The sequence below is a fragment of the Micropterus salmoides genome, unplaced genomic scaffold (genome assembly GCF_014851395.1).
Source record: "Micropterus salmoides isolate LMB-PRFRI ecotype aquatic unplaced genomic scaffold, ASM1485139v1 Ms_hic_scaffold_11, whole genome shotgun sequence".
NCBI classification, from domain to species: domain Eukaryota; kingdom Metazoa; phylum Chordata; class Actinopteri; order Centrarchiformes; family Centrarchidae; genus Micropterus; species Micropterus salmoides.
The window spans coordinates 36,556,704-36,580,728 of NW_024040152.1; the positions used below are offsets into that span (position 1 = coordinate 36,556,704).

General features: G+C 45.9%; 1 protein-coding gene and 1 pseudogene across 1 annotated transcript in view; one reads left to right on the plus strand and one right to left on the minus strand.

Annotated features, from left to right (window-relative positions):
• The window catches only part of LOC119898249 (rho guanine nucleotide exchange factor 2-like), a 37,321-nt gene extending 24,901 nt beyond the window's left edge, over window positions 1-12,420 (minus strand). Inside the window, exons 1-2 of the mRNA XM_038712437.1 lie at window positions 12,226-12,420; window positions 3,386-3,548 (exon numbers count right to left, since the gene is read on the minus strand). Of these exons, the coding sequence (XP_038568365.1) occupies window positions 3,386-3,548; window positions 12,226-12,282 (220 nt within the window). The 5' untranslated portion in view covers window positions 12,283-12,420. The remainder of the gene's footprint in view (window positions 1-3,385; window positions 3,549-12,225) is intronic.
• Window positions 12,421-18,331: 5,911 nt separating this feature from the next.
• LOC119898370 lies at window positions 18,332-24,025 on the plus strand (annotated as a pseudogene).

Here is a 24,025-nt window from a genome sequence, read left to right on the forward strand (position 1 = left end):
CAACACTATATACACACTACACTATATACACACTGCACTATATACACACTGCACAACACTATATACACACTGCACAACACTATATACACACTACACTATATACACACTGCACAACACTTTATACACACTACACTATATACACACTGCACAACACTATATACACACTGCACTATATACACACTGCACAACACTATATACACACTGCACTATATACACACTGCACAACACTATATACACACTACACTATATACACACTGCACAACACTATATACACTACATATACACACTGCACAACACTATATACACACTACACTATATACACACTGCACAACACTATATACACACTACACTATATACACACTGCACTATATACACACTGCACTATATACACACTACACTATATACACACACTGCACTATATACACACTGCACTATATACACACTGCACTATATACACACTACACTATATACACACAACACTATATACACACTGCACAACACTATATACACAACACTATATACACACTGCACAACACTATATACACACTGCACAACACTATATACACTACACTATATACACACTGCACAACACTATATACACACTACACTATATACACACTGCACAACACTATATACACACTGCACTATATACACACTACACTATATACACACTGCACAACACTATATACACACTGCACAACACTATATACACACTAAACTATATACACACACAACACTATATACACACTGCACAACACTATATACACACTACACTATATACACACTGCACAACACTATATACACACTGCACTATATACACACTACACAACACTATATACACACTGCACAACACTATATACACACTGCACTATATACACACTGCACAACACTATATACACACTGCACAACACTATATACACACTACACTATATACACACTGCACAACACTATATACACACTGCACTATATACACACTACACTATATACACACTGCACTATATACACACTGCACTATATACACACAACACTATATACAACCTGCACAACACTATATACACACTACACAATATACACACTACACTATATACACACTGCACAACACTATATACACACTGCACAACACTATATACACACTGCACTATATACACACTGCACAACACTATATACACACTGCACAACACTATATACACACTGCACTATATACACACTGCACTATATACACACAACACTATATACACACTGCACAACACTATATACACACTGCACTATATACACACAACACTATATACACACTGCACTATATACACACTGCACAACACTATATACACACTATATACACACAACACTATATACACACTGCACAACACTATATACACACTGCACAACACTATATACACACTACACTATATACACACTGCACAACACTATATACACACTAAACTATATACACACTAAACTATATACACACTAAACTATATACACACTGCACAACACTATATACACACTACACTATATACACACTGCACAACACTATATACACACTACACTATATACACACTATATACACACTATATACCACTACACTATATACACACTAAACTATATACACACTACACTATATACACACTGCACACACTATATACACACTGCACAACACTATATACACACTGCACAACACTATAACACACTACACTATATACACACTGCACAACACTATATACACACAACACTATATACACACTAAACTATATACACACTAAACTATACACACTGCACAACACTATATACACACTACACTATAACACTACACTATATACACACTAAACTATATACACACTACACTATATACACACTATATACACACTACACTATATACACACTACACTATATACACACTAAACTATATACACACTACACTATATACACACTGCACAACACTATATACACATGCACAACACTATACACACTGCACAACACTATACACACACTACACTATATACACACTGCACAACACTATACACACTACACTATATACACACTACACTATATACACACTAAGCTATATACACACTAAACTATATACACACTAAACTATATACACACTACACTATATACACACTGCACAACACTATATACACACTACACAACACTATATACACACTACATATACACACTACACACTATATACACACTACACAACACTATATACACACTACACAACACTATATACACACTACACTATATACACACTACACTATATACACACTGCACAACACTATATACACACAACACTATATACACACTGCACAACACTATATACACACTGCACACATCCGTAAAAGGCCAACAGAAAACATTCACTCGATCATAAAAAACTTTTTCCACAGTTAGGATGATGTCATGACTTTAAACCAAAACACACTGTTATAAATACCACAGTGTGTGTGTGTGTGTGTGTGTTGGGTGTGTCTGTATCTTTTTATAAACTCAGTTTGAAACATTCAGAGAAACCTTTAGTTCAGATTAAATCTTTGAGTTAATGAATCAGTTTCCTTGTTGAAAAATATTTCACTCAGATCATCAGTCAGAGATCAATTAATTATTTCTCTACTTAAACACTGAAAAAAACATTTACCTGCTTCAAACACACAACACACAAAAGACACATGTCTCCCCTCAACCCAGTTCTCAGGGTTCATCCACAGCAACCAATCACAATGTAGGACAACAGGGTCACACACTGATCCCTCCCCCCCACCACACACTGACACACACACACACACACACACATATTAGAGTCAGTCTATTGTGTCACACAGGGAGATCTGTTAAAGTGATCTCAGCTGTGTGTTAATCTGAAGAGGTACATCTGTTCATTGTGCAGGAGATTAAAACACCATCTGTTTTAAACACACACGTTTTGCTGATTTATGGAAACAGTTTTTAACGTCCAAGCGTTTCATCATCGTTCAATTCCTGTTGGCTGAGTTTAGTTTCCTGGCGGTGAAGCAGAGCAGCAGACAGGTTCAAGCAAGACAGGACGCGTTGGAGGTTTAACGCCTTTTCAACATCACTAGTTCACAATGACAAGTTGATCAGCTGATCACTTCCATCCTGTTCTGCTGCTGTTTCACATTAAAAGCTAACCACAGAAAGGCTTTTATTGTGAAGCTTCAGCAGGAAGTGCTGATTAATGAGTGACTGATAAAAACTGATTTTCGTCATGACTTTGTACCGACATCATTATGTTCAACCTCTTCAAGGTCCGCTTTATGGTCGGCTTCAAGGACCAAGAAACACCAAACTGTGTGTGTACATATACTTCATGTCATGACAGTACACACTGTATGTGTGTTTATGTATATATTTGTCGTATATCTGTTACCTGGGCAGCTGAGCGCCTCCTTGGCGGTGATGCTCCTGTTGCAGGAGGAGCACAGGGTGGTGGAGGACACAGTCAGGGAAGTGAACAGGTGGCCGTTGCTGGTCCTGGCCTCCCTCTCTCGCGCCTCCTTCTCTCGCTCCTTCAGACGCTCCTTCTCCTTTTTCTAAGCAGACAGAGAGACAGGTGAGTTATTCTTTATATGAAAGCTGAACAATTCTTTCCCACTTTGAACCTGTCACTTCACTGAAACAGCTGGTGAATCTGTCATATGACCACAGGTGTGTTCAGTATGAAGAGTTCAATCACAGAGACACAGAGCAGGTTTTCAACAGAGGGAGGATGGGGGGGGGCGGTCTAATACCTGAGGCCGGGGGAGGGGGGTGGGGGGGGTGCAGTCAGTATGTTTACATTCACACACTCTCTCTCTGGTTGGTGTTTCATGTCATCTTGTTCACACAAAGACGAACACTGTGCCTCACTGTGAGCTGAATCAGCCTCTGCCCAGCAGCAGGGCATCATGGGAAACTTGAGAAAGGTTCAGACAGCTTCCAGGGGTCTATTCCAGAATGTCTGACCCTGGACTCTGAGCCGACAGAGATGACTACTCACTGATCCGACGTGCCTTCAGCTTCATACAGATTGTACACTTGAACATTTTAGTGCAGCAGCTCTAAGGAACAGCAGAGGTTTGATTCTGACCTGATGCTGTTCAAATGTGTCCAGTTTTAGCAGCTAGACATCTTTTCTGTTCTGTTATATCTGAGCCATGAACTGACAGAAGGCCTCTAAACACTGAGGGGTCTGCCTCCACGGGGCTGATGGTGACCGATGGTGGGCCAATGGTGGACCCATAGTGGGCTGATGGTGGCTGATGGTGGGCCAATGGTGAACCCATAGAGGGCCGATGGTGGGCCAATGGTGGACCCATAGAGTGCCGATGGTGGGCCGATGGTGGCTGATGGTGGGCCAATGGTGGACCCATAGAGGGCCGATGGTGGGCCGATGGTGGCTGATGGTGGGCCAATGGTGGACCCATAGTGGGCCGATGGTGGCTGATGGTGGGCCAATGGTGGACCCATAGAGGGCCGATGGTGGGCCGATGGTGGCTGATGGTGGGCCAATGGTGGACCCATAGAGGGCCGATGGTGGGCCGATGGTGGCTGATGGTGGGCCAATGGTGGACCCATAGAGGGCCGATGGTGGCCGATGGTGGCTGATGGTGGGCCAATGGTGGACCCATAGAGGGCCTATGGTGGCCGATGGTGGCTGATGGTGGGCCAATGGTGGGCCGATGGTGGCTGATGGTGGGCCAATGGTGGACCCATAGAGGGCCGATGGTGGGCCGATGGTGGCTGATGGTGGGCCAATGGTGGACCCATAGAGGGCCGATGGTGGCCGATGGTGGGCCGATGGTTGCAGTTGCAGCATCATGTGTTTCAATGTTTCATTAAATGATGTTCTCCTTCTGATGATGTAAATCAGAATCCGACAGTAACTCTGCTACAGACTTTTCACATCAGACTGTGGAGGTCGGACAGAAGCTCCTATCTGATTGGCTGTCTCAGGTGCCTTACTCAGGGGCACGCTGGTGTTGGTATGAATTATAAATGAAGGCCATCCTACAAACAGACAGACACTCTGCTTCAGGACCCAGCAGAAGCAGCATGGCCTCATGGGAGCTGTAGTCCAGATAGAGACTACAGGGACCATCAGCCCCATCAGCAGGATGACCTCCGACCTCTGAACTGAACACTGAGATTCAGAATAAAAATTAATTGAAAGATACACAGCTGTGAAGGTCTAGCTTTAGTGTTAGCTGTTATTATATCATATTATTAACTGGACCGAAGCGGTGGACAGACTCATTTAATACGCATCTTTAGGGACATCTGTTGGACGGACTCGGCGAACTAAGAAATATTTGGTTGTGTGGACTTTAAGGTAGAAGTTAACTACGACCTCCAAGGTGCATTTTGGAAAAACCATCCAATCATACAGCTTCAGGCTCTGTTATTTGCTCTGCTGACAGCTGGTGGAGGCTAAAGAGAAAACAACAAACAATCTGCACAGTAAAGTCTTTTAATGATGGCTGAGGCTCATGGGTAACGCATATAACAAACGTGATTAGTTAGAAACAAAGTGAAGTGGTCAGAAAATCAACCTGTTATGTGGTCTGTGTGGTTATCGTCACATTCATTACGCTGTTTCTACACTCAGAGACAATAAAAGCACATTTGACCATCAAGCTTCTATCATGGCTAGAAATTTATCAAGAAACTGATCTTTCACCTGATCACACCTGTCTGAGCAATGACAACATGGACACATGACAGCCAATCAAAGCCCTCAGAGACCGTCAGTAACTGATAATGTTAGTTAACCATCAACCAGCTGTTCACATTTAATATGAACTTTTATGAGACAACAAAAATAAATATTTGGACCTGCATCAGTAAATGAGTCATTTCAACACAATGAAACATCTGTTGTAAACATAAAGCTTTACTGTAAAATCAATGAAGAAATACTACGTACATGTTGGGTTAATTAAATTTCCACGTGCAAACATCAGTGATGATGATGATGATGATGATCCCGCACAGACTGTGATGACATCATGCACAGGAAGTAAAATTAAAGCTGACATCACAACCACAGGGTGAGAAAAAGATGAGTCAAACTCCACTTCCTGTTTTTATGTGTGGGTGTACCTCTAGTCATTCTGCCTCTCTGAGGCTGATGTTTAAATAATCAACCCACAGTAACTGTGTGAACATTACAATCACAGTTTGAACAGACTGGACATCAACACATCATGAAGGAAATCTGAGACTCGAGCTGCTTGACAGAAGATCTTCTGACTTCTCAGCATAAAACTTCCTCTTTTGTTTCCATGAACAGAGTTTCCTTATTGCTGCAGTGAAAAGACAGAAACACGAGTACAGACTAATTATCAACACATCTGCAACTCCGACTGATGAAGCTTCAGATAAACTTTAGAATATTCCACACAGTTCGTTTGGTCCAAAGCTGAAGACGAGCTGAAAACGTCAGAGGAAGACCGCCAGATGTTTTAGTCTCTGACAGTAAACCAAGTCACTGAAACACTGAACCAATTCAAACATGGACGCCAACTGTCACGTGTTCTGGTACCAAATCAAACATGGACGCCAACTGTCACGTGTTCTGGTACCAAATCAAACATGGACGCCAACTGTCACGTGTTCATGTACCAAATCGAACATGGACGCCAACTGTCACGTGTTCATGTACCAAATCAAACATGGACGCCAACTGTCACGTGTTCAGGTACCAAATCAAACATGGACGCCAACTGTCACGTGTTCATGTACCAAATCAAACATGGACGCCAACTGTCACGTGTTCTGGTACCAAATCAAACATGGACGCCAACTGTCACGTGTTCTGGTTCCAAATCAAACATGGACGCCAACTGTCACGTGTTCTGGTACCAAATCAAACATGGACGCCAACTGTCACGTGTTCTGGTTCCAAATCAAACATGGACGCCAACTGTCACGTGTTCTGGTACCAAATCAAACATGGACGCCAACTGTCACGTGTTCATGTACCAAATCAAACATGGACGCCAACTGTCACGTGTTCATGTACCAAATCAAACATGGACGCCAACTGTCACGTGTTCTGGTTCCAAATCAAACATGGACGCCAACTGTCACGTGTTCATGTACCAAATCAAACATGGACGCCAACTGTCACATGTTCTGGTTCCAAATCAAACATGGACGCCAACTGACACGTGTTCATGTACCAAATCAAACATGGACGCCAACTGTCACATGTTCTGGTTCCAAATCAAACATGGACGCCAACTGTCACGTGTTCATGTACCAAATCAAACATGGACGCCAACTGTCACGTGTTCATGTACCAAATCAAACATGGACGCCAACTGTCACGTGTTCTGGTTCCAAATCAAACATGGACGCCAACTGTCATGTGTTCATGTACCAAATCAAACATGGACGCCAACTGTCACGTGTTCTGGTTCCAAATCAAACATGGACGCCAACTGTCACGTGTTCATGTACCAAAATAAACATGGACGCCAACTGTCACATGTTCTGGTTCCAAATCAAACATGGACGCCAACTGTCATGTGTTCATGTACCAAATCAAACATGGACGCCAACTGTCACGTGTTCTGGTTCCAAATCAAACATGGACGCCAACTGTCACGTGTTCATGTACCAAATCAAACATGGACGCCAACTGTCACATGTTCATGTACCAAATCAAACATGGACGCCAACTGTCACGTGTTCATGTACCAAATCAAACATGGACGCCAACTGTCACGTGTTCTGGTACCAAATCAAACATGGACACCAACTGTCACGTGTTCATGTACCAAATCAAACATGGACGCCAACTGTCACGTGTTCATGTACCAAATCAAACATGGACGCCAACTGTCACGTGTTCATGTACCAAATCAAACATGGACGCCAACTGTCACATGTTCTGGTTCCAAATCAAACATGGACGCCAACTGTCACGTGTTCATGTACCAAATCAAACATGGACGCCAACTGTCACGTGTTCTGGTTCCAAATCAAACATGGACGCCAACTGTCACGTGTTCATGTACCAAATCAAACATGGACGCCAACTGTCACGTGTTCTGGTTCCAAATCAAACATGGACGCCAACTGTCATGTGTTCATGTACCAAATCAAACATGGACGCCAACTGTCACATGTTCTGGTACCAAATCAAACATGGACACCAACTGTCACATACAGGTACGTTTCCCTCTGTGACAAAGAAGTGATGTCACAGCTCGCCGATGCCAAATATCGACCATGTTAACTGAAGAAAGACATAAACGTCACAGAAATGCTGGTACCTTCATTTTGGGTTTGCCTGCATAAAAAAACACCTGTGTGAAGTAAAACGTCACGGTTTACTGCTGATCAGATAACACATTGATCAGAGTTATTTTGACCACACCGGGACAGCAGGAAGCTAAAGCTTTCTGAACACTTTTCATCTACAGCTGAACATAAAAACAAAACAGCTCTTAAAACTTGTTTTTACTGACTTCTTTTAACCTTAATCCTGTCGTATTTATACAAGATGTTTCTTTGATTATATGTATTTCATTAAAGTTACAATATGTTTTCATAAATATATATGTATATATATATATATGTCTGTCTGTCGGCCTGTGTGGGTCTAAACTTCTTCTTTCTGTTCTGTTGTTCACATTAACTTCTGCTCACAGCTGGGAGGAGCAGGAAGAGGAAGTGTCTGCAAAGACAGTTTCTGTTAGTGAGTCAACGTGATTGCACGATGGACGGAGATCTAGACGCTTTACATCACAGTGAACTGAAATATGTTGTGTTTTAGACAAAACAAGATGTCTGATGATATGTTCAGTGGAACAGGTAGTTAATGTTAGATTCATCATCTCAGTCTGTTTATGTACTTTTTAAAGATAATCACAATTTGAGTCTCTGTATTGATCAGTAACTGACACAGATTTAGTCTCTAAATGGTCCAAAACAAGTTCAGTGATCTGGTGACAGTCAGCTGATCAATAAATAAAGAAGTCAGTGATGGTGAGAAATAAAGGGACCTCTGTCTGCTGGGGGGGGGGGGTGAAAAGAGACAGAAACCTGGAGCCAGTAGACCTCACAGACAGACATCATGAAACCTGACTCTCTGACGTTTCACATCTGATGTCTGATCAGCTGCCATCAGGTTATCAGAATGATCAGACTGATGACTCAAACTCCAGGATAACTCTGTACCGACGCTGAGGGTTCAGGAGGCTCTGTGTCCGACCGCCACCCCCCCTCAGTCAGTGATTGGTCAGCCTCCCCTCAGCTTTCTGGTTCATAACTAACTGCTGCTGCTGGGTCTGTTTAATAAGGTTAACTCCTCACCACGGTAACAGACAACACACTCGGCACAACAGACACTCAGAAAAATTTGATTATTTCAGAATTTTTGTGGTTCAGAACAGACTGAAACTGTTTTCATTCTAAAACACACAAAATAACAATCTACAGCCTCGAAGCAACGATTTTAATAAACTTTCAGTCCTTTTTCAAGTGAAATCAGTGAAAACAAATGGCGCTGGTCTTCTGCTGAGCTTCTCTGCTAGGAAAGTAAAGAACAAGGAGCAGTTTCAGACACTTGGAACAATAAAGAACAGAAAAATGACAATAATGAGAACCTGCAGCTGCAGTAACGTGTACTCCGGTGCTAGTAACATGTCCTGCTACTTTAAACTTCACTTTCAGAGAGGAATACTGTACCTGAATGTAAAACACTTCATAGAGTATTTCTATATTGTACTATTACTACTGAAGACATGAGAGGAGAAGAGATGAAGAAGAGATGAAGACATGAGAGGAGAAGAGATGACGACATGAGAGGAGAAGAGATGAAGATATGAGATGAAGAAGAGATGAAGACATGAGAGAAGAGATGAAAACATGAGAGGCGAAGAGATGAAGACATGAGAAGAGATGAAAATATGAGAGGCGAAGAGATGAAGACATGAGATGAATAAGAGATGAAGACATGAGAGGAGAAGAGATGAAGAAGAGATGAAGACATGAGAGGAGTTGAGATGACGACATGAGAAGAGAAGAGATGAAGACATGAGATGAAGAAGAGATGAAGACATGAGAGGAAAAGAGATGAAAACATGAGAGGAAAAGAGATGAAGACATGAGAGAAGAGATGAAAATATGAGAGGAGAAGAGATGAAGAAGAGATGACGACTTGAGAGGAGAAGAGATGAAGACATGAGAGGAGAAGACATGAAGACATGAGAGGAGAAGACATGAAGAGATGAAGACATGAGAGGAGAAGAGATGAAGACATGAGAGGAGAAGAGATGAAGAAGAGATGAAGACATGAGAGGAGAAGAGATGAAGAAGAGATGAAGACACGAGAGGAGAAGAGATGACAACATGAGAGAAGAGATGACAACATAAGAGGAGAAGAGATGACAACATGAGAGGAGAAGAGATGAAGAAGAGCTGAAGACATGAGATGAAGAAGAGATGAAAACATGAGAGGAGAAGAGATGAAGACATGAGAGGAGAAGAGATGAAGACATGAGAGGAGAAGAGATGACAACATGAGAGGAGAGATGAAGACATGAGAGGAGAAGAGATGAAGACATGAGATGAAGAAGAGATGAAGACATGAGAGGAGAAGAGATGAAGACATGAGAGGAGAAGAGATGAAGACATGAGATGAAGAAGAGACGAAAACATGAGAGAAGAGATGAAGAAGAGATGACAACATGAGAGGAGAAGAGATGAAGAAGAGATGACGACATGAGAGAAGAGCTGAAGACATGAGATGAAGAATAGATGAAGACATGAGAGAAGAGATGAAAACATGCGAAGAGAAGAGATAGGAAGTCATGAGATGAAGAGACAGGAAGACATGAGATGAAGAATAGATGAAGACATGAGAGAAGAGACGAAAACATGAGGAGAAGAGATGAAGAAGAGATGACGACATGAGAGAAGAGCTGAAGACATGAGATGAAGAAGAGATGAAGACATGAGATGAAGAATAGATGAAGACATGAGAGAAGAGATGAAAACATGCGAAGAGAAGAGATAGGAAGTCATGAGATGAAGAGACAGGAAGACATGAGATGAAGAAGAGATGAAGACATGAGAGAAGAGACGAAAACATGAGGAGAAGAGATGAAGAAGAGATGACGACATGAGAGAAGAGCTGAAGACATGAGATGAAGAAGAGATGAAGACATGAGAGGAGAAGAGATGAAGAAGAGCTGAAGACATGAGATGAAGAAGAGATGAAGACATGAGAGAAGAGATGAAAACATGCGAAGAGAAGAGATGACAACATGAGAGGAGAAGAGATGAAGACATGAGAGGAGAAGAGATAGGAAGACATGAGATGAAGAGACAGGAAGACATGAGATGAAGAGACAGGAAGACATGAGATGAAGAAGAGACGAAGACATGAGAGAAGAGACGAAAACATGAGAAGAGAAGAGATGACAACATGAGAGGAGAAGAGATGAAGAAGAGATGAAGACATGCGAGGAGAAGAGATGAAGACATGATAGGAGAAGAAAGGACAACATGAGAGAAGAGATGAAAACATGAGAGGAGAGATGTTCTCAGTGTTTACAGTCAGATCAGAGGTCAGAGGTCAAACATCCACCTTCACTCCTGACCGACACTTCCTGTCTGAACACACACACTCGCGCGCCGCCCCTCCCCCCACTCGTTTCCTCCTGCAGGACAAAGCGGCCACGCTGCTGCTAACGGACCCACACCGAAACACACCGAAACACGCTGAAACACGCTGAAAGTCACAGTGAACATGTACACGGGGAACACACACACCTACACAGTCCGACCCGCACGGACCCGCACGGACCCGCACGGACCCGCTCCGCCGTTTAAACGCATCAAACCGTTTTTTCAGTCTGAACTGAAAGAAAAAAAAGTGTTTCCCGTTTCTGAGCTCTGCCAACTTCAGCAGTCTGTTCACACACAAGCCGCTCCCGCACGTTCCCGATCACTGATCGATCATCTATTAGAACTATCGATAAGCTCCCCAACATCTGCAGTAACGGAACAGACCCGGTCGGTGTGGTCCAGATGTGAGCGCGCGGACAAAGCGGACCCGACAAAAAGTGAGACGGAGTTGGTCTGTTTCTGATCGATCACATCCAGACTGTCCGGTCGCTCCTCGCGCATCAATAACTAGTATTATCGATTATTAAAGTGAGCGTGCACGCGCCCCAAAGCCCGTTTCTTTTTCTTTCTTTTCTCCGCTGAACTCACCTTTACGTTGATTTCCTTCATCCTGTCCTGTCTCCTGCTCTCCAGCAGCCGGGACATCCCCTCCGACTAATCAAACCGATCACAGCTGATCGATCACCTCAGCACAAACTAAAGAGGAATTAATCCGTATCCGGCGGAGTGTTGGGTTCTGGTCCCGGAGCAGTCCGCAGTCTGAGCCCAGGGGCGGGGCGTCTCTCTGACTGACAGCCCCGCTCTCTACTTCTGACCAATCACAGCACGGCCCGCTGCTGCCGCGCTCAGCCAACCCCCTCATCGCACGCACCACAAGTCCCGCCCACCAGCATCTGCCACGGACTATGGCCAGGGAGCGCTTGTCTTTTACACCGGGGCGGTGACGCGGCGGTATGGGTGGAGTCAGTCTCTATGACAACGTGTCAGTCTCACGTGGTAGCCTACGCAACAGCGAATCAGAGAGCAGCAGGAGGGTCACGTGAGTGCTCCGGACAGCGTCAATGAACTGTGGAAGCCACAGATGTGCCTGTTCACAATGAGGCGGGAGGCGACCTGAACAAAGTGGTTCTGATCAGCAGAGCTGAGATCAATGATCAGAAGAATTTACCTTTTTTTTTTCCTCTCCAGGCGGGCCGGCGGGCGGGCGGAGATAACTGATGGATGATTTCAAATATTCAGTTTTCATTTTCTGCAGGCACATATAGGGTAACCTTCTGAATGCCATGACCACTTCTGCGCATGTGCAGAACGGATTAAGCAGCCGGTACACGCTGCTGTGTGACGTGGAACACCCGAAAACTGACCCCGCCCACCACGGAGAGCGCCCGTGTGAATAAAAAGCGAACCTCCCGCTTCATAACCGAAACACAAAGAAGCAGCAGAGAACCAAACGATAACGTGATCGATGCAAACTGATCAGTGACGTCACTCCGTCTGTCTGTCAAATAATGGTGCTCCTACTGCAGTAATACTACACAGTACTACACAGTACTACACATTACTCAGATACAGAGACTGAAAAGAAGACATGAAGCTGATCACTTACACAAAGTCTTATTATTTATTGTCCCATTCACATTCTCATGTGTGTATTAGTACACTACACATGTATATTAGTATACTGCAGTACCTGTTTGTATTAGTACTAATTAGTATACCCGTCTCCTCCACCATGTCTCCCCCATATGTCTCCTCGCCCATGTCTCCCCCATTTCTCCTCCACGTGTCTCCTTGCCCGTATCTCCTCCCCTGTGTCTCCTCATCCGTGTCTCCCCCCTGTGTCTCCTCACCCGTGTCTCCTCACCCGTGTCTCCACCCTGTGTCTCCTCCCGTGTCTCCTTACCTGTGTCTCCTCCCTGTGTCTCCTCCCCTGTGTCTCCTCACCCATATCTCCTCACCCATGTCTCCTCACCTGTATCTCCTTACCCATGTCCCCTCCCTGTGTCTCCTCCCCTGTGTCTCCTCGCCCGTATCTCCTCACCCATATCTCCTCACCCATGTCTCCTCACCTGTATCTCCTTACCCATGTCTCCTCCCTGTGTCTCCTCCCCTGTGTCTCCTCGTCCGTATCTCCTCACCCATATCTCCTCACCCATGTCTCCTCACCCGTATCTCCTCACCCATGTCTCCTCACCTGTGTCTCCTTACCCGTGTCTCCTCCCTGTGTCTCCTCCCCTGTGTCTCCTCGCCCGTATCTCCTCACCCATATCTCCTCACCCATGTCTCCTCACCTGTATCTCCTTACCCATGTCTCCTCCCTGTGTCTCCTCCCCTGTGTCTCCTCGCCCGTATCTCCTCACCCATATCTCCTCACCCATGTCTCCTCACCTGTATCTCCTTACCCATGTCTCCTCCCTGTGTCTCCTCCCCTGTGTCTCCTCGCCCGTATCTCCTCACCCATATCTCCTCACCCATGTCTCCTCACCCGTATCTCCTCACCCATGTCTCCTCACCTGTGTCTCCTTACCCGTGTCTCCTCCCTGTGTCTCCTCCCCTGTGTCTCCTCGCCCGTATCTCCTCACCCATATCTCCTCACCCATGTCTCCTCACCTGTATCTCCTTACCCATGTCTCCTCCCTGTGTCTCCTCCCCTGTGTCTCCTCGCCCGTATCTCCTCACCAATATCTCCTCACCCGTGTCTCCTTACCCGTGTCTCCTCACCCGTGTCTCCTCCCCTGTGTCTCCCCTCATGTCTCCCCCCTTGTGTCTCCTCGCCTGTGTTTCCTCGCCCGTGTCTCCCCCCCTGTGTTTCCTTGCCCGTGTCTCCCCCCCTGTGTTTCCTCACCCGTGTCTCCCCCCTTGTGTCTCCTCGCCTGTGTCTCATGATCGCCACGCAGTGACGCAGCAGGAAACATGATGTTTTCTGTTAAACTGAATGTGACGATCAATAAAAGAGATTATTGATCTGTGATGGCGAGTTAACGTGAGAGAACGACCGCTGGCGACGTCAAAGATCAATACAGCAGATCGATTATTGAGCAATGATGTCAAGAGGAGCGGCGCCTTTAAGAGGTCGGAGGTTGATCATAGGAACAAGACATCCAACAGTACCGTAGATGGAGACAGTGGTGGCTGGTGCTGCCCGGCACATTCAGACTGCAGCTGCTCGAACTGAGACACACAAAGAGAGCACTGTCTCCTTCTCCTCCTCTCCTTCTCTGCCTCCTCCTCTCCTTCTGCACCTCCTCCTCTCCTTCACCACCTCCTCCTCCGCTTCCTCCTCTCCTTCACCGCCTCCTCCTCTCCTTCACCGCCTCCTCCTCTCCTTCTTTGCCTCCTTCTCTGCCTCCTCCTCTCCTTCTGCACCTCCTCTCCTTCTCTGCCTCCTCCTCTCCATCTGCACCTCCTCCTCTCCTTCACCACCTCCTCCTCTGCTTCCTCCTTTCCTTCACCGCCTCCTCCTCTCCTTCTCTACCTCCTTCTCTGCCTCCTCCTCTCCTTCTCTGCTTCCTCTCCTTCTCTGCCTCCTCCTCTCCTTTTGCACCTCCTCCTCTCCTTCTCTGCCTCCTCCCCTTCACCACCTTCTCTTCTCCTTCTCTGCCTCCTCCTCTCCTTCACCACCTCCTCCTCTCCTTCTGGACCTCCTCCTCTCCTTCTCTGCCTCCTCCTCTCCTTCTGCACCTCCTCCTCTCCTTCTGGACCTCCTCCTCTCCTTCTCTGCCTCCTCCTCTCCTTTTGCACCTCCTCCTCTCCTTCTCTGCCTCCTCCTCCCCTTCACCACCTTCTCCTCTCCTTCTCTGCTTCCTCGTCTCCTGCTCTGCTTCCTCTTCTCCTTCTCTGCCTCCTCCTCTCCTTCACCACCTCCTCCTCTCCTTCTGGACCTCCTCCTCTCCTTCTCTGCCTCCTCCTCTCCTTCTGCACCTCCTCCTCTCCTTCTGGACCTCCTCCTCTCCTTCTCTGCCTCCTCCTCTCCTTTTGCACCTCCTCCTCTCCTTCTCTGCCTCCTCCTCCCCTTCACCACCTTCTCCTCTCCTTCTCTGCTTCCTCGTCTCCTGCTCTGCTTCCTCTTCTCCTTCTCTGCCTCCTCTCCTCACCACCTCCTCCTCTCCTTCTGGACCTCCTCCTCTCCTTCTCTGCCTCCTCCTCTCCTTCTGCACCTCCTCCTCTCCTTCTGGACCTCCTCCTCTCCTTCTCTGCCTCCTCCTCTCCTTTTGCACCTCCTCCTCTCCTTCTCTGCCTCCTCCTCCCCTTCACCACCTTCTCTTCTCCTTCTCTGCTTCCTTGTCTCCTGCTCTGCTTCCTCTTCTCTGCCTCCTCCTCTCCTTCACCACCTCCTCCTCTCCTTCTGGACCTCCTCCTCTCCTTCTCTGCCTCCTCCTCTCCTTTTGCACCTCCTCCTCTCCTTCTCTGCCTCCTCCTCCCCTTCACCACCTTCTCTTCTCCTTCTCTGCTTCCTTGTCTCCTGCTCTGCTTCCTCTTCTCCTTCTCTGCCTCCTCCTCTCCTTCACCACCTCCTCCTCTCCTTCTGGACCTCCTCCTCTCCTTCTCTGCCTCCTCCTCTCCTTCTGCACCTCCTCCTCTCCCTCTCTGCCTCCTCCTCTCCTTCACCACCTCCTCCTCTCCTTCTGGACCTTCTCCTCTCCTTCTCTGCCTCCTCCTCTCCTTCTGCACCTCCTCCTCTCCTTCTCTGCCTCCTCCTCTCCTTTTGCACCTCCTCCTCTCCTTCTGCACCTCCTCCTCTCCCTTTCAGTATGTACATTTAGCAGATAGTACTGCAGTACTTGTACTAACAGCAGTATTTTAAACGTAGATGTAAATGTTCTTTCTGGTTTAAAAAACCTGACAAATACTCAGTGGTGGACAAAGTACACAGATCCTGTACTTTAGTAATAGTACAGATACCCTAAATAAATATTTCTCCACTAGAAGTTTCAAAGTATAAAGTAGTAAAAGTCTGTGTTTTTATTAGAAACATGTTTGAGTATTTTTACTCAAACACTAAAAAAAAGACAGTATATTTAATGTAGTATTAAACTATTAGTATTTGATGTTTTGTTATGAAAAGTCCAACAGTTTCTACAGCCGCCCCTTTTAGTTCACTGACTGGAAACTGCTGATCATCTCTGCGGCGGCGAGTCACCTGCTGCCCCCGTGTTGCTGCTCCCGCGCTCTGCTGCAGTTATTTTATTGTTATTATAATCAGTAACACTGTAAATATCTGTACCGTTATTCAGTCAGTCTGTAGCAGCATCACCTTTACTGTCTGTGTGGATATTGTGCAGTTATCTCGTGTCTCTTTATGAAAAGAGACACGAGATAACTGTTGCTGTGATTTGGCATTTTATAAATAAAACTGAATTGATTGTCTTTTTGATTATTTTTGTGTATTTACAGTATGTCACTATGGCTGTGTGATGTGTTATTTTGAGGGGACAGCAGATTTACACACTCACTACTTTACACTGGAGCAAAGGGTCATTTCTTCAGCGTTGAAACATGAAAAGATAGAATCCCATAGTTACAGAGATGTGAGGCTGGACTCACTTTGTGAGATACTGTATATTCATTTTGAGGTTTGGACTGACAGAACAAACATTGTGAAGGAGTCACTCTGGGTATAATGAGGAATAATAATTGACTGAACTTAATAATTATATAAACTTAATAATTATATAAATTTAATAATTATATATAACTAATCATTATATATAAACTTAATAATTATATATAAACTTAATCATTATATATGAACTTAATAATTATTATAAACTTAATCATTATATGAACTTAATAATTATTTATAAACTTAATCATTATATATGAACTTAATAATTATATATGAACTTAATAATTATATATAAACTTAATCATTATATATGAACTTAATAATTATATATAAACTTAATAATTATATATGAACTTAATAATTATATATGAACTCAATTATATAAACTTAATCATTATATATAAACTTAATAATTACATATGAACTTAATAATTATATATAAACGTAATAATTATAAAAAATTTATAACTAGGCTAAACGTATTTTATACTCTTCATGTGTTTGTGTGTAAAAATCTGACTTTGTAAAGTAACTGAAGCTGTCAGATAAATGTAGTGAAGTAAAAAGTATTACATCTCCCTCTGAGACGGAGCAGAAGGAGAAAGTATTCAAGTAACGTACAAGTACATCTAATTTGTACTTAAGTACTTGGGTAAACGTGATGACGACCACAGACACGTGATACCAAACTGTGAATCTTTACAAATCCGATTCAATAAAAAATAAGTTTAGATCCTGATAATTATGGTTTCGGTTTTATCAGCCAGCCCCGCAGTACTTGTACTAACAGCAGTATTTAAGCTGAGTATTAGTTACTGCTGAATATTTATCGGCCGGATGTTTCAGCTTCCCTTTAAGAGCACGTTCCCTTTAACTCACCTGACGTGACCGCACCTGAAGCTGAGCGGAACTTCCGGAGTTTGGGAACAACAAGCAGAAACAGAACAGGACGAAGAGAGAAGAAGAAGAAGAAGAAGAAGAAGAAGAAGAAGAAGAAGAAGAAGAAGAAGAAGAAGAAGAAGAAGAAGAAGAAGAAGAAGAAGAAGAAGAAGAAGAAGAAGAAGAAGAAGAAGAAGAAGAAGAAGAAGAAGAAGAAGAAGAAGAAGAAGAAGAAGAAGAAGAAGAAGAAGAAGAAGAAGAAGAAGAAGAAGAAGAAGAAGAAGAGGAGGCTCGGAGCGTCGCGTGAGTTAATCTTCACTTTAATCTCAGTTTCCTGTCGGACTTTAGTCTGAAGGTTAGTTTCAGTCTGACGTCAGAGTCCGGCGCTGTTAGCATGTTAGCATGTTAGCACGTTAGCACGGGGCCGTTCAGAACAGATAATCTGCCGCCTTTAAAGTCTAGAGTTTTTTCGACTGGGCAGGTTTAATCTGACAAAACGTCACTTCTGTTTAAGTTATAAAGACGTCACGGATAGTGGGCGGGGCTAACCGGACCTGCAGGCTCACCTGTAGCTTTTCCAGCAGCTGACACGTGATCAGACAGCTGATCATTATAATTGTTATCAGTCTTTCTTCAGAGAGCAAAAGAACAGATGTGAAATCCATCGAACGCAAGAAACAACAAGTCACTTCAGCTGTCTGAGGGGCCGAGGACAGGGAGCCTGCAGCCGATCAGCTGACCCACGGACGGGTGGGGGGGCGACACCATTTAGAAGCAAATAAATCCTTTTAAAACGGATCCTGTAGCGTTCCAGTTCGAGACGTGCAGCGGCGTTTCCGCCGTCTCACACAGCTGCCTCGGAGGATCTGCCTTTATTTGTTGTTGTTCGGTCGAGACCTGCTCTGTATGAAAAGCTCAATTTAACCACGGCCTTGATGTGTCTGTGGAGCTGAAGGTCAGAGTCGACTTTAACCCCCTAGGCCTGATGTACTAAGTCAACGAACCCAGATCGACAAGGGGGTCCCAGTGGAGCCACCGAAAACATCTCTTCTGTTCCCTTCGCTAAGACTTCAAAAGGTCAGAGCTGTCCAGGCACTCGAGTTACAGCCCGACAGGTCCACGTAGATCCGACCATCGTCTGCGTAACAGTGAACGACACAGCAGCTTCCCAAATATGGAACCAAGCGGGAGCAAAGGAAGAGAGCAGAGGTCCTGAAACTGAGCCCTGAGGGGCCCCACAGGACAGAGGAGGACACAGAGTCACCACATAGGACCTGAACCGTGTGAGTGCTTCGGCCTCGATGCCCACCCGGCGCCCCAAACGAGAGGTCAGGATCTCGTGGTCCCCTGTGTCAAACGCAACCAGGTGCTGCAAAGATATAAAACCTGTTAGCAGAGCTGACTCGGTGCTCTGCAGGGTTCAAACCCAGACCGGAAAACCTCAGGAATACTGGGACACACAGTTGGAGACAGGCCTGAACTCTGCAGGATCCAGACCGGGTTTTTTAATTAAAGCACTGCTGCATGTTTAAACCCCGAGGACAGAACAGATGGTCCTCTAGTGGAAAAAACCTCCTTAACAAGTGGAGGAGGGGAAGTTTCATCAAACCCCAGTCTCGTGTGAAGCAGAGAAGGTCACCGGTTCAAACAGGGGACAGGGACTGGGCTCAGGAGGGGAGACCCTGATGGTGGTGAAACTGAAGAAATCTTTCACAGTTTGTGGGGCTTTAAAAACTGAGTCAGCAGTCCTAAAGAAAACCCGGGGCTTGTTCCAGTTCGACAGAATAGTTTAGCTGTCCAATAAGGACGCCAGCTGCCCCGTAACATTTGAAATGAGACCTGCAGTTTTGCGCTCGGCCCTGCGGCCCTCAGGCCTGCCGGGTCACTTAGCCTGGGCTCAGCTTTAGTTTCAGGCTGCCTGGTTTTCTGTGGAGCCTCAGAGTCTAAAAGAGTTTGGCCAGTGGGAACCTGAGCTCCTCTGAGTCATCACAGACTCGGGAGAACAGCAGGGGAAGGTTAATAACGCGACACGTTTGTGGTCACAGGAGAACACACTGTTGTTCAGGTTTAAAGTGGGCGGGATTTCCGAACGGCTGCACTCACCTGACAGGTGAGGTGAAACTCAGGGTTTCAGTCTCAGAGCCGGAGATCAGATGAGTGGATCAATCCCTGAAGCTGTTTCTGAAACAGGTCCTGGTCTGAGATCAGGTGAGTCAGGGTCAGACGGAGGTCACATCCCCAGGTGGTCCCGAAGGTGTCCACGTCTGATAAGCTAAAGGTTTAACCACGTAGCACGTGACCTCAGTGACCTCCGTGACCACGGTTTGATTGCCTTCGCTGCCTGTCGTCCTCTCCTCACAGGTATCAGGTGTCACAGGTCAGCAGCTTCGAACAATCAGTGGAGGACGGCGGGGTGAACAAGACCAGACGGACATGTCTCTGCTGACAGACCATCGGCCAGAAGGCGCCCAACTCCTGACAAGAAGTACCAAGATGGAGGAAGACGGGGTGAAGAAGACCAGACAGAGTGAGGGAGAGGACGGGCCGGCGAGGTCGGCCCCCATGGAGTCCAGCACGTTGCTGTGGCGCGGAGACAGACAGACAGGTGGAGGTGACAGGATGAGCATGAGGTCAGATGTTTCTGGACACGAGGCGGCGAGCTGCACAGAAAGCGAGAGAGAACTGACGGCAGAGGGACAGAAGAAGGGAAGGGGAGGGGGTGAAGAGGAGGGGGCGGGGCTGTTGATACACCTGGAGGCGGAGCCTGTGGAGAATCCCCTGCCCGAGAAAGCAGCTCAGGTGTTTAGTCCAACAGTGACCGTCCTGCAGTCCCCATCCTTACCCAGAGACAGTGAGGCACTCTGGGAAATGGAGTCAGAGAAGAGTCCCTTCCTGGGTCCCCGAGGAGTCCCCCAGGACTACAACCAACATGGCTACCAGTACGAGTGGACCAAGGACACGACTCCTGCTTTATGTAAATATACCTGTCTCTCTCTCAGGTGGGCGGGGTTTAATTTCTCTCTCTCTCAGGTGGGCAGGGTTTAACCTGTCTCTCTCTCAGGTGGGCGGTGCTGTCCCAGCAGGGATGTCCTGAAGATGGGCGTGTCCCTGATGACGTCAGCACTCATCTTCCCCTTCCTGGTGTGGGGGGGTTTGTCTTCCTGCCATTTGATGCCCCCCTGCTGGATGGCGCCCCCCTTAGACTCGTCTACACTCTACGCTGCTCCGTGTTCGCCGCTGCGCCATCGTCCTGGGTGAGTGTCTCACCTCTCTCTGTCTCTCTCTCTCACCTCTCTGTCTCTCTCCTGTCTCACACCTGTCTGTCTCACACCTGTCTGTCTCTCTCCTGTCTCACACCTGTTTGTGTCTCTCACCTGTCTGGTTCACCTGTATATCTCTCTCTCCCTGTCTGTCTCTCACCTCTCTCTCTCTCACCTGTCTGACTCACCTGTTTGTCTCTTTCTCACCTGTTTGTCTCCCCTGTCTCTCACCTGTCTGTCTCTCACCTCTCTGTCTCTCTCTCACCTGTCTGTCTCTCACCTCTCTGTTTCTTTCTCTCACCTGTCTGACTCACCTCTCACCTGTTTGTCTCTCTCTCACCTGTCTGTTTGTCTCTCACCTGTCTCCCACCTGTCTGTCTTTCTCTCACCTGTCTGTCTCTTTCTCACCTGTTTGTCTCTCTATCACCTGTCTGACTCACCTGTCTGTCTCTCACCTGTCTGTCTCTCTCTCACCTGTCTGTCTCTCTCTCACCTGTTTGTCTCTCTCTCACCTGTCTGTTTGTCTCTCACCTGTCTCCCACCTGTCTGTCTTTCTCTCACCTGTCTGTCTCTTTCTCACCTGTTTGTCTCTCTATCACCTGTCTGACTCACCTGTCTGTCTCTCACCTGTCTGTCTCTCTCTCACCTGTTTGTCTCTTTCTCACCTGTTTGTCTCCCCCGTCTCTCACCTGTTTGTCTCTCTCCCGTCTCCTACCTGTCTGTCTCTCTCACCTGTCTGACTCACCTGTTTGTCTCTCCAACCTGTCTGTCTCTCTCACCTGTTTGTCTTTCCCCTGTCTCCCATCTGTCTGTCTCTCTCTCACCTCTGTCTCTTTCTCACCTGTCTCCCACCTGTCTGTCTTTCTCTCACCTGTCTGTCTCTCTCACCTGTTTGTCTTTCCCCTGTCTCCCACCTGTCTGTTTCCTCCTGTCTTAGGAAATGTTTTCAAAGTGTTGTCTTAGTGTTTTATATTTGGGGCATGAGGTTAGAAAGTTCAGCTCAGTCTCTACCTGTCCTCTGTCTCTACCTGTCCCCTGTCACACTGGCAGCAGAGTCTCTCCTCTTGTGGTAGCCTGCTCTGTCTGTGTCGACCCTTTTCTATGGCCAGGCTGTGTTCACTCAGTCTGGATGTTGTCAACATTTTTCTTAGTTTGGGACATTTTATTGTACTCAGGTAATTTGACAGTGTGAATTGTCTTTTTAGGGTCAGATAACTTTGGAATTTACTTTGTGTTTTGGTTGTTTCTTTCTGCTTGCTGATAATTTGGTTTGGTCTGCTTGAGTTAGCGTTGCTGTCCTGAGGCTGTTGGGGACTTGTTACTGCAGAGAGCCTCAGGACCAGCTGGCTCAGGGGACTCAGCTCCTGGTATGTTAGGGCTTTGTGATGATATGTCTGGGGGTTAACTGATTTTAAGTGATTATAAAATTTAAGTGATCTTTTCGGTATTTTTAGTGAGAGGGGGTTTTGGCCGAGCTCTGCTCTGCACAGGTTATTTGGTGTCTTTCTCTGTACCTGCAGGATGTTCTTACAGAAGTATGGACCGGTCTATGTCTACCTGACTCTCTCTCACCTGTGTGTGTGTGTGTGTCTCTCTCTCTCACACACCTGTCTGACTCACCTGTCTCTCTCTCTCACCTGTCTCTGTCTCTCTCTCAAATTAGCTTTATTGGCATGAATGTGTAACAACAATATTGACAAAGCATCATACATACAACATATAATATAGTCTGTCTCTCTCTCACCTGTCTGTCTCTCAGGTTGGCTGGTTCTGGGGGTCAGTCGGCTCAGGTCAGGTGTGATGCGGCCCCTGTTTGATGAGGATGTGAAAGGGGCGGAGCTTCATGAGGTCAGCGTCCACCGCAACTTTGTCTCTGACTCCGCCTCCCTGTTCCTGATCTACTTCCTGCAGCTGGTCGTCATGGCGATGTACCTGAGCCAGGAGCAGTTGAAGCTCGTCCCTCTGCTGACCGTCGTCTTCGCGTTTGGACGGTGAGATTTTAAAAAGCAGCAAGTTAACGGCTCGATGATCAATAAGTCACATGTGACTTACTGAGAGAGGCTCGGCCAATCGTTTCATTCGCTCCATGTAAACAGTGAGGAAAGGTGCGTTTGTTTTGTGTCTCCAGGCTGGTTTACTGGGTGGCAGCGGCGTTCGGCAGCTCCATCCGCGGTTTCGGTTTCGGACTCTGCTTCCTGCCGAGTCTTGCCATGATGGCCGCCAACATGTACTTCATCTTCACGGTGGAGGCGGCGGGTTCCATCTTCAACCTGCAGCCTCCGCCTGAGGAGGCGCCAGCACCGACTCCACCCGCTGGCAGACAGAGGTTCTGGGGATGAGAGCTGATCAATACTCAATAACCTTCCTGAAATATTTTTTTATGTTTTAAGTAACGAAACTTTAAAAAAGATCAAATTTTAAAAAAGTTTCTATGTATAAAGTTCTATTAAGAAATGTTTAAGTTTATAGAATCATACTACAACCCCGCCCACGTACATAACCCCGCCCACGTATTGTAGCCCCACCCTGTTTGGATATGACCTCCTTCCTGTTTACTTCGTTTTCAGTCTGTTTTCTACGTTTTGTTTTGTAAAATCAGTTTAAGTTTTGTCATTAATAAATATTTGACGCTCTGAATATAAAAACTTTTATATTTCACAATAAAGCATGACCCTCGCTGCCA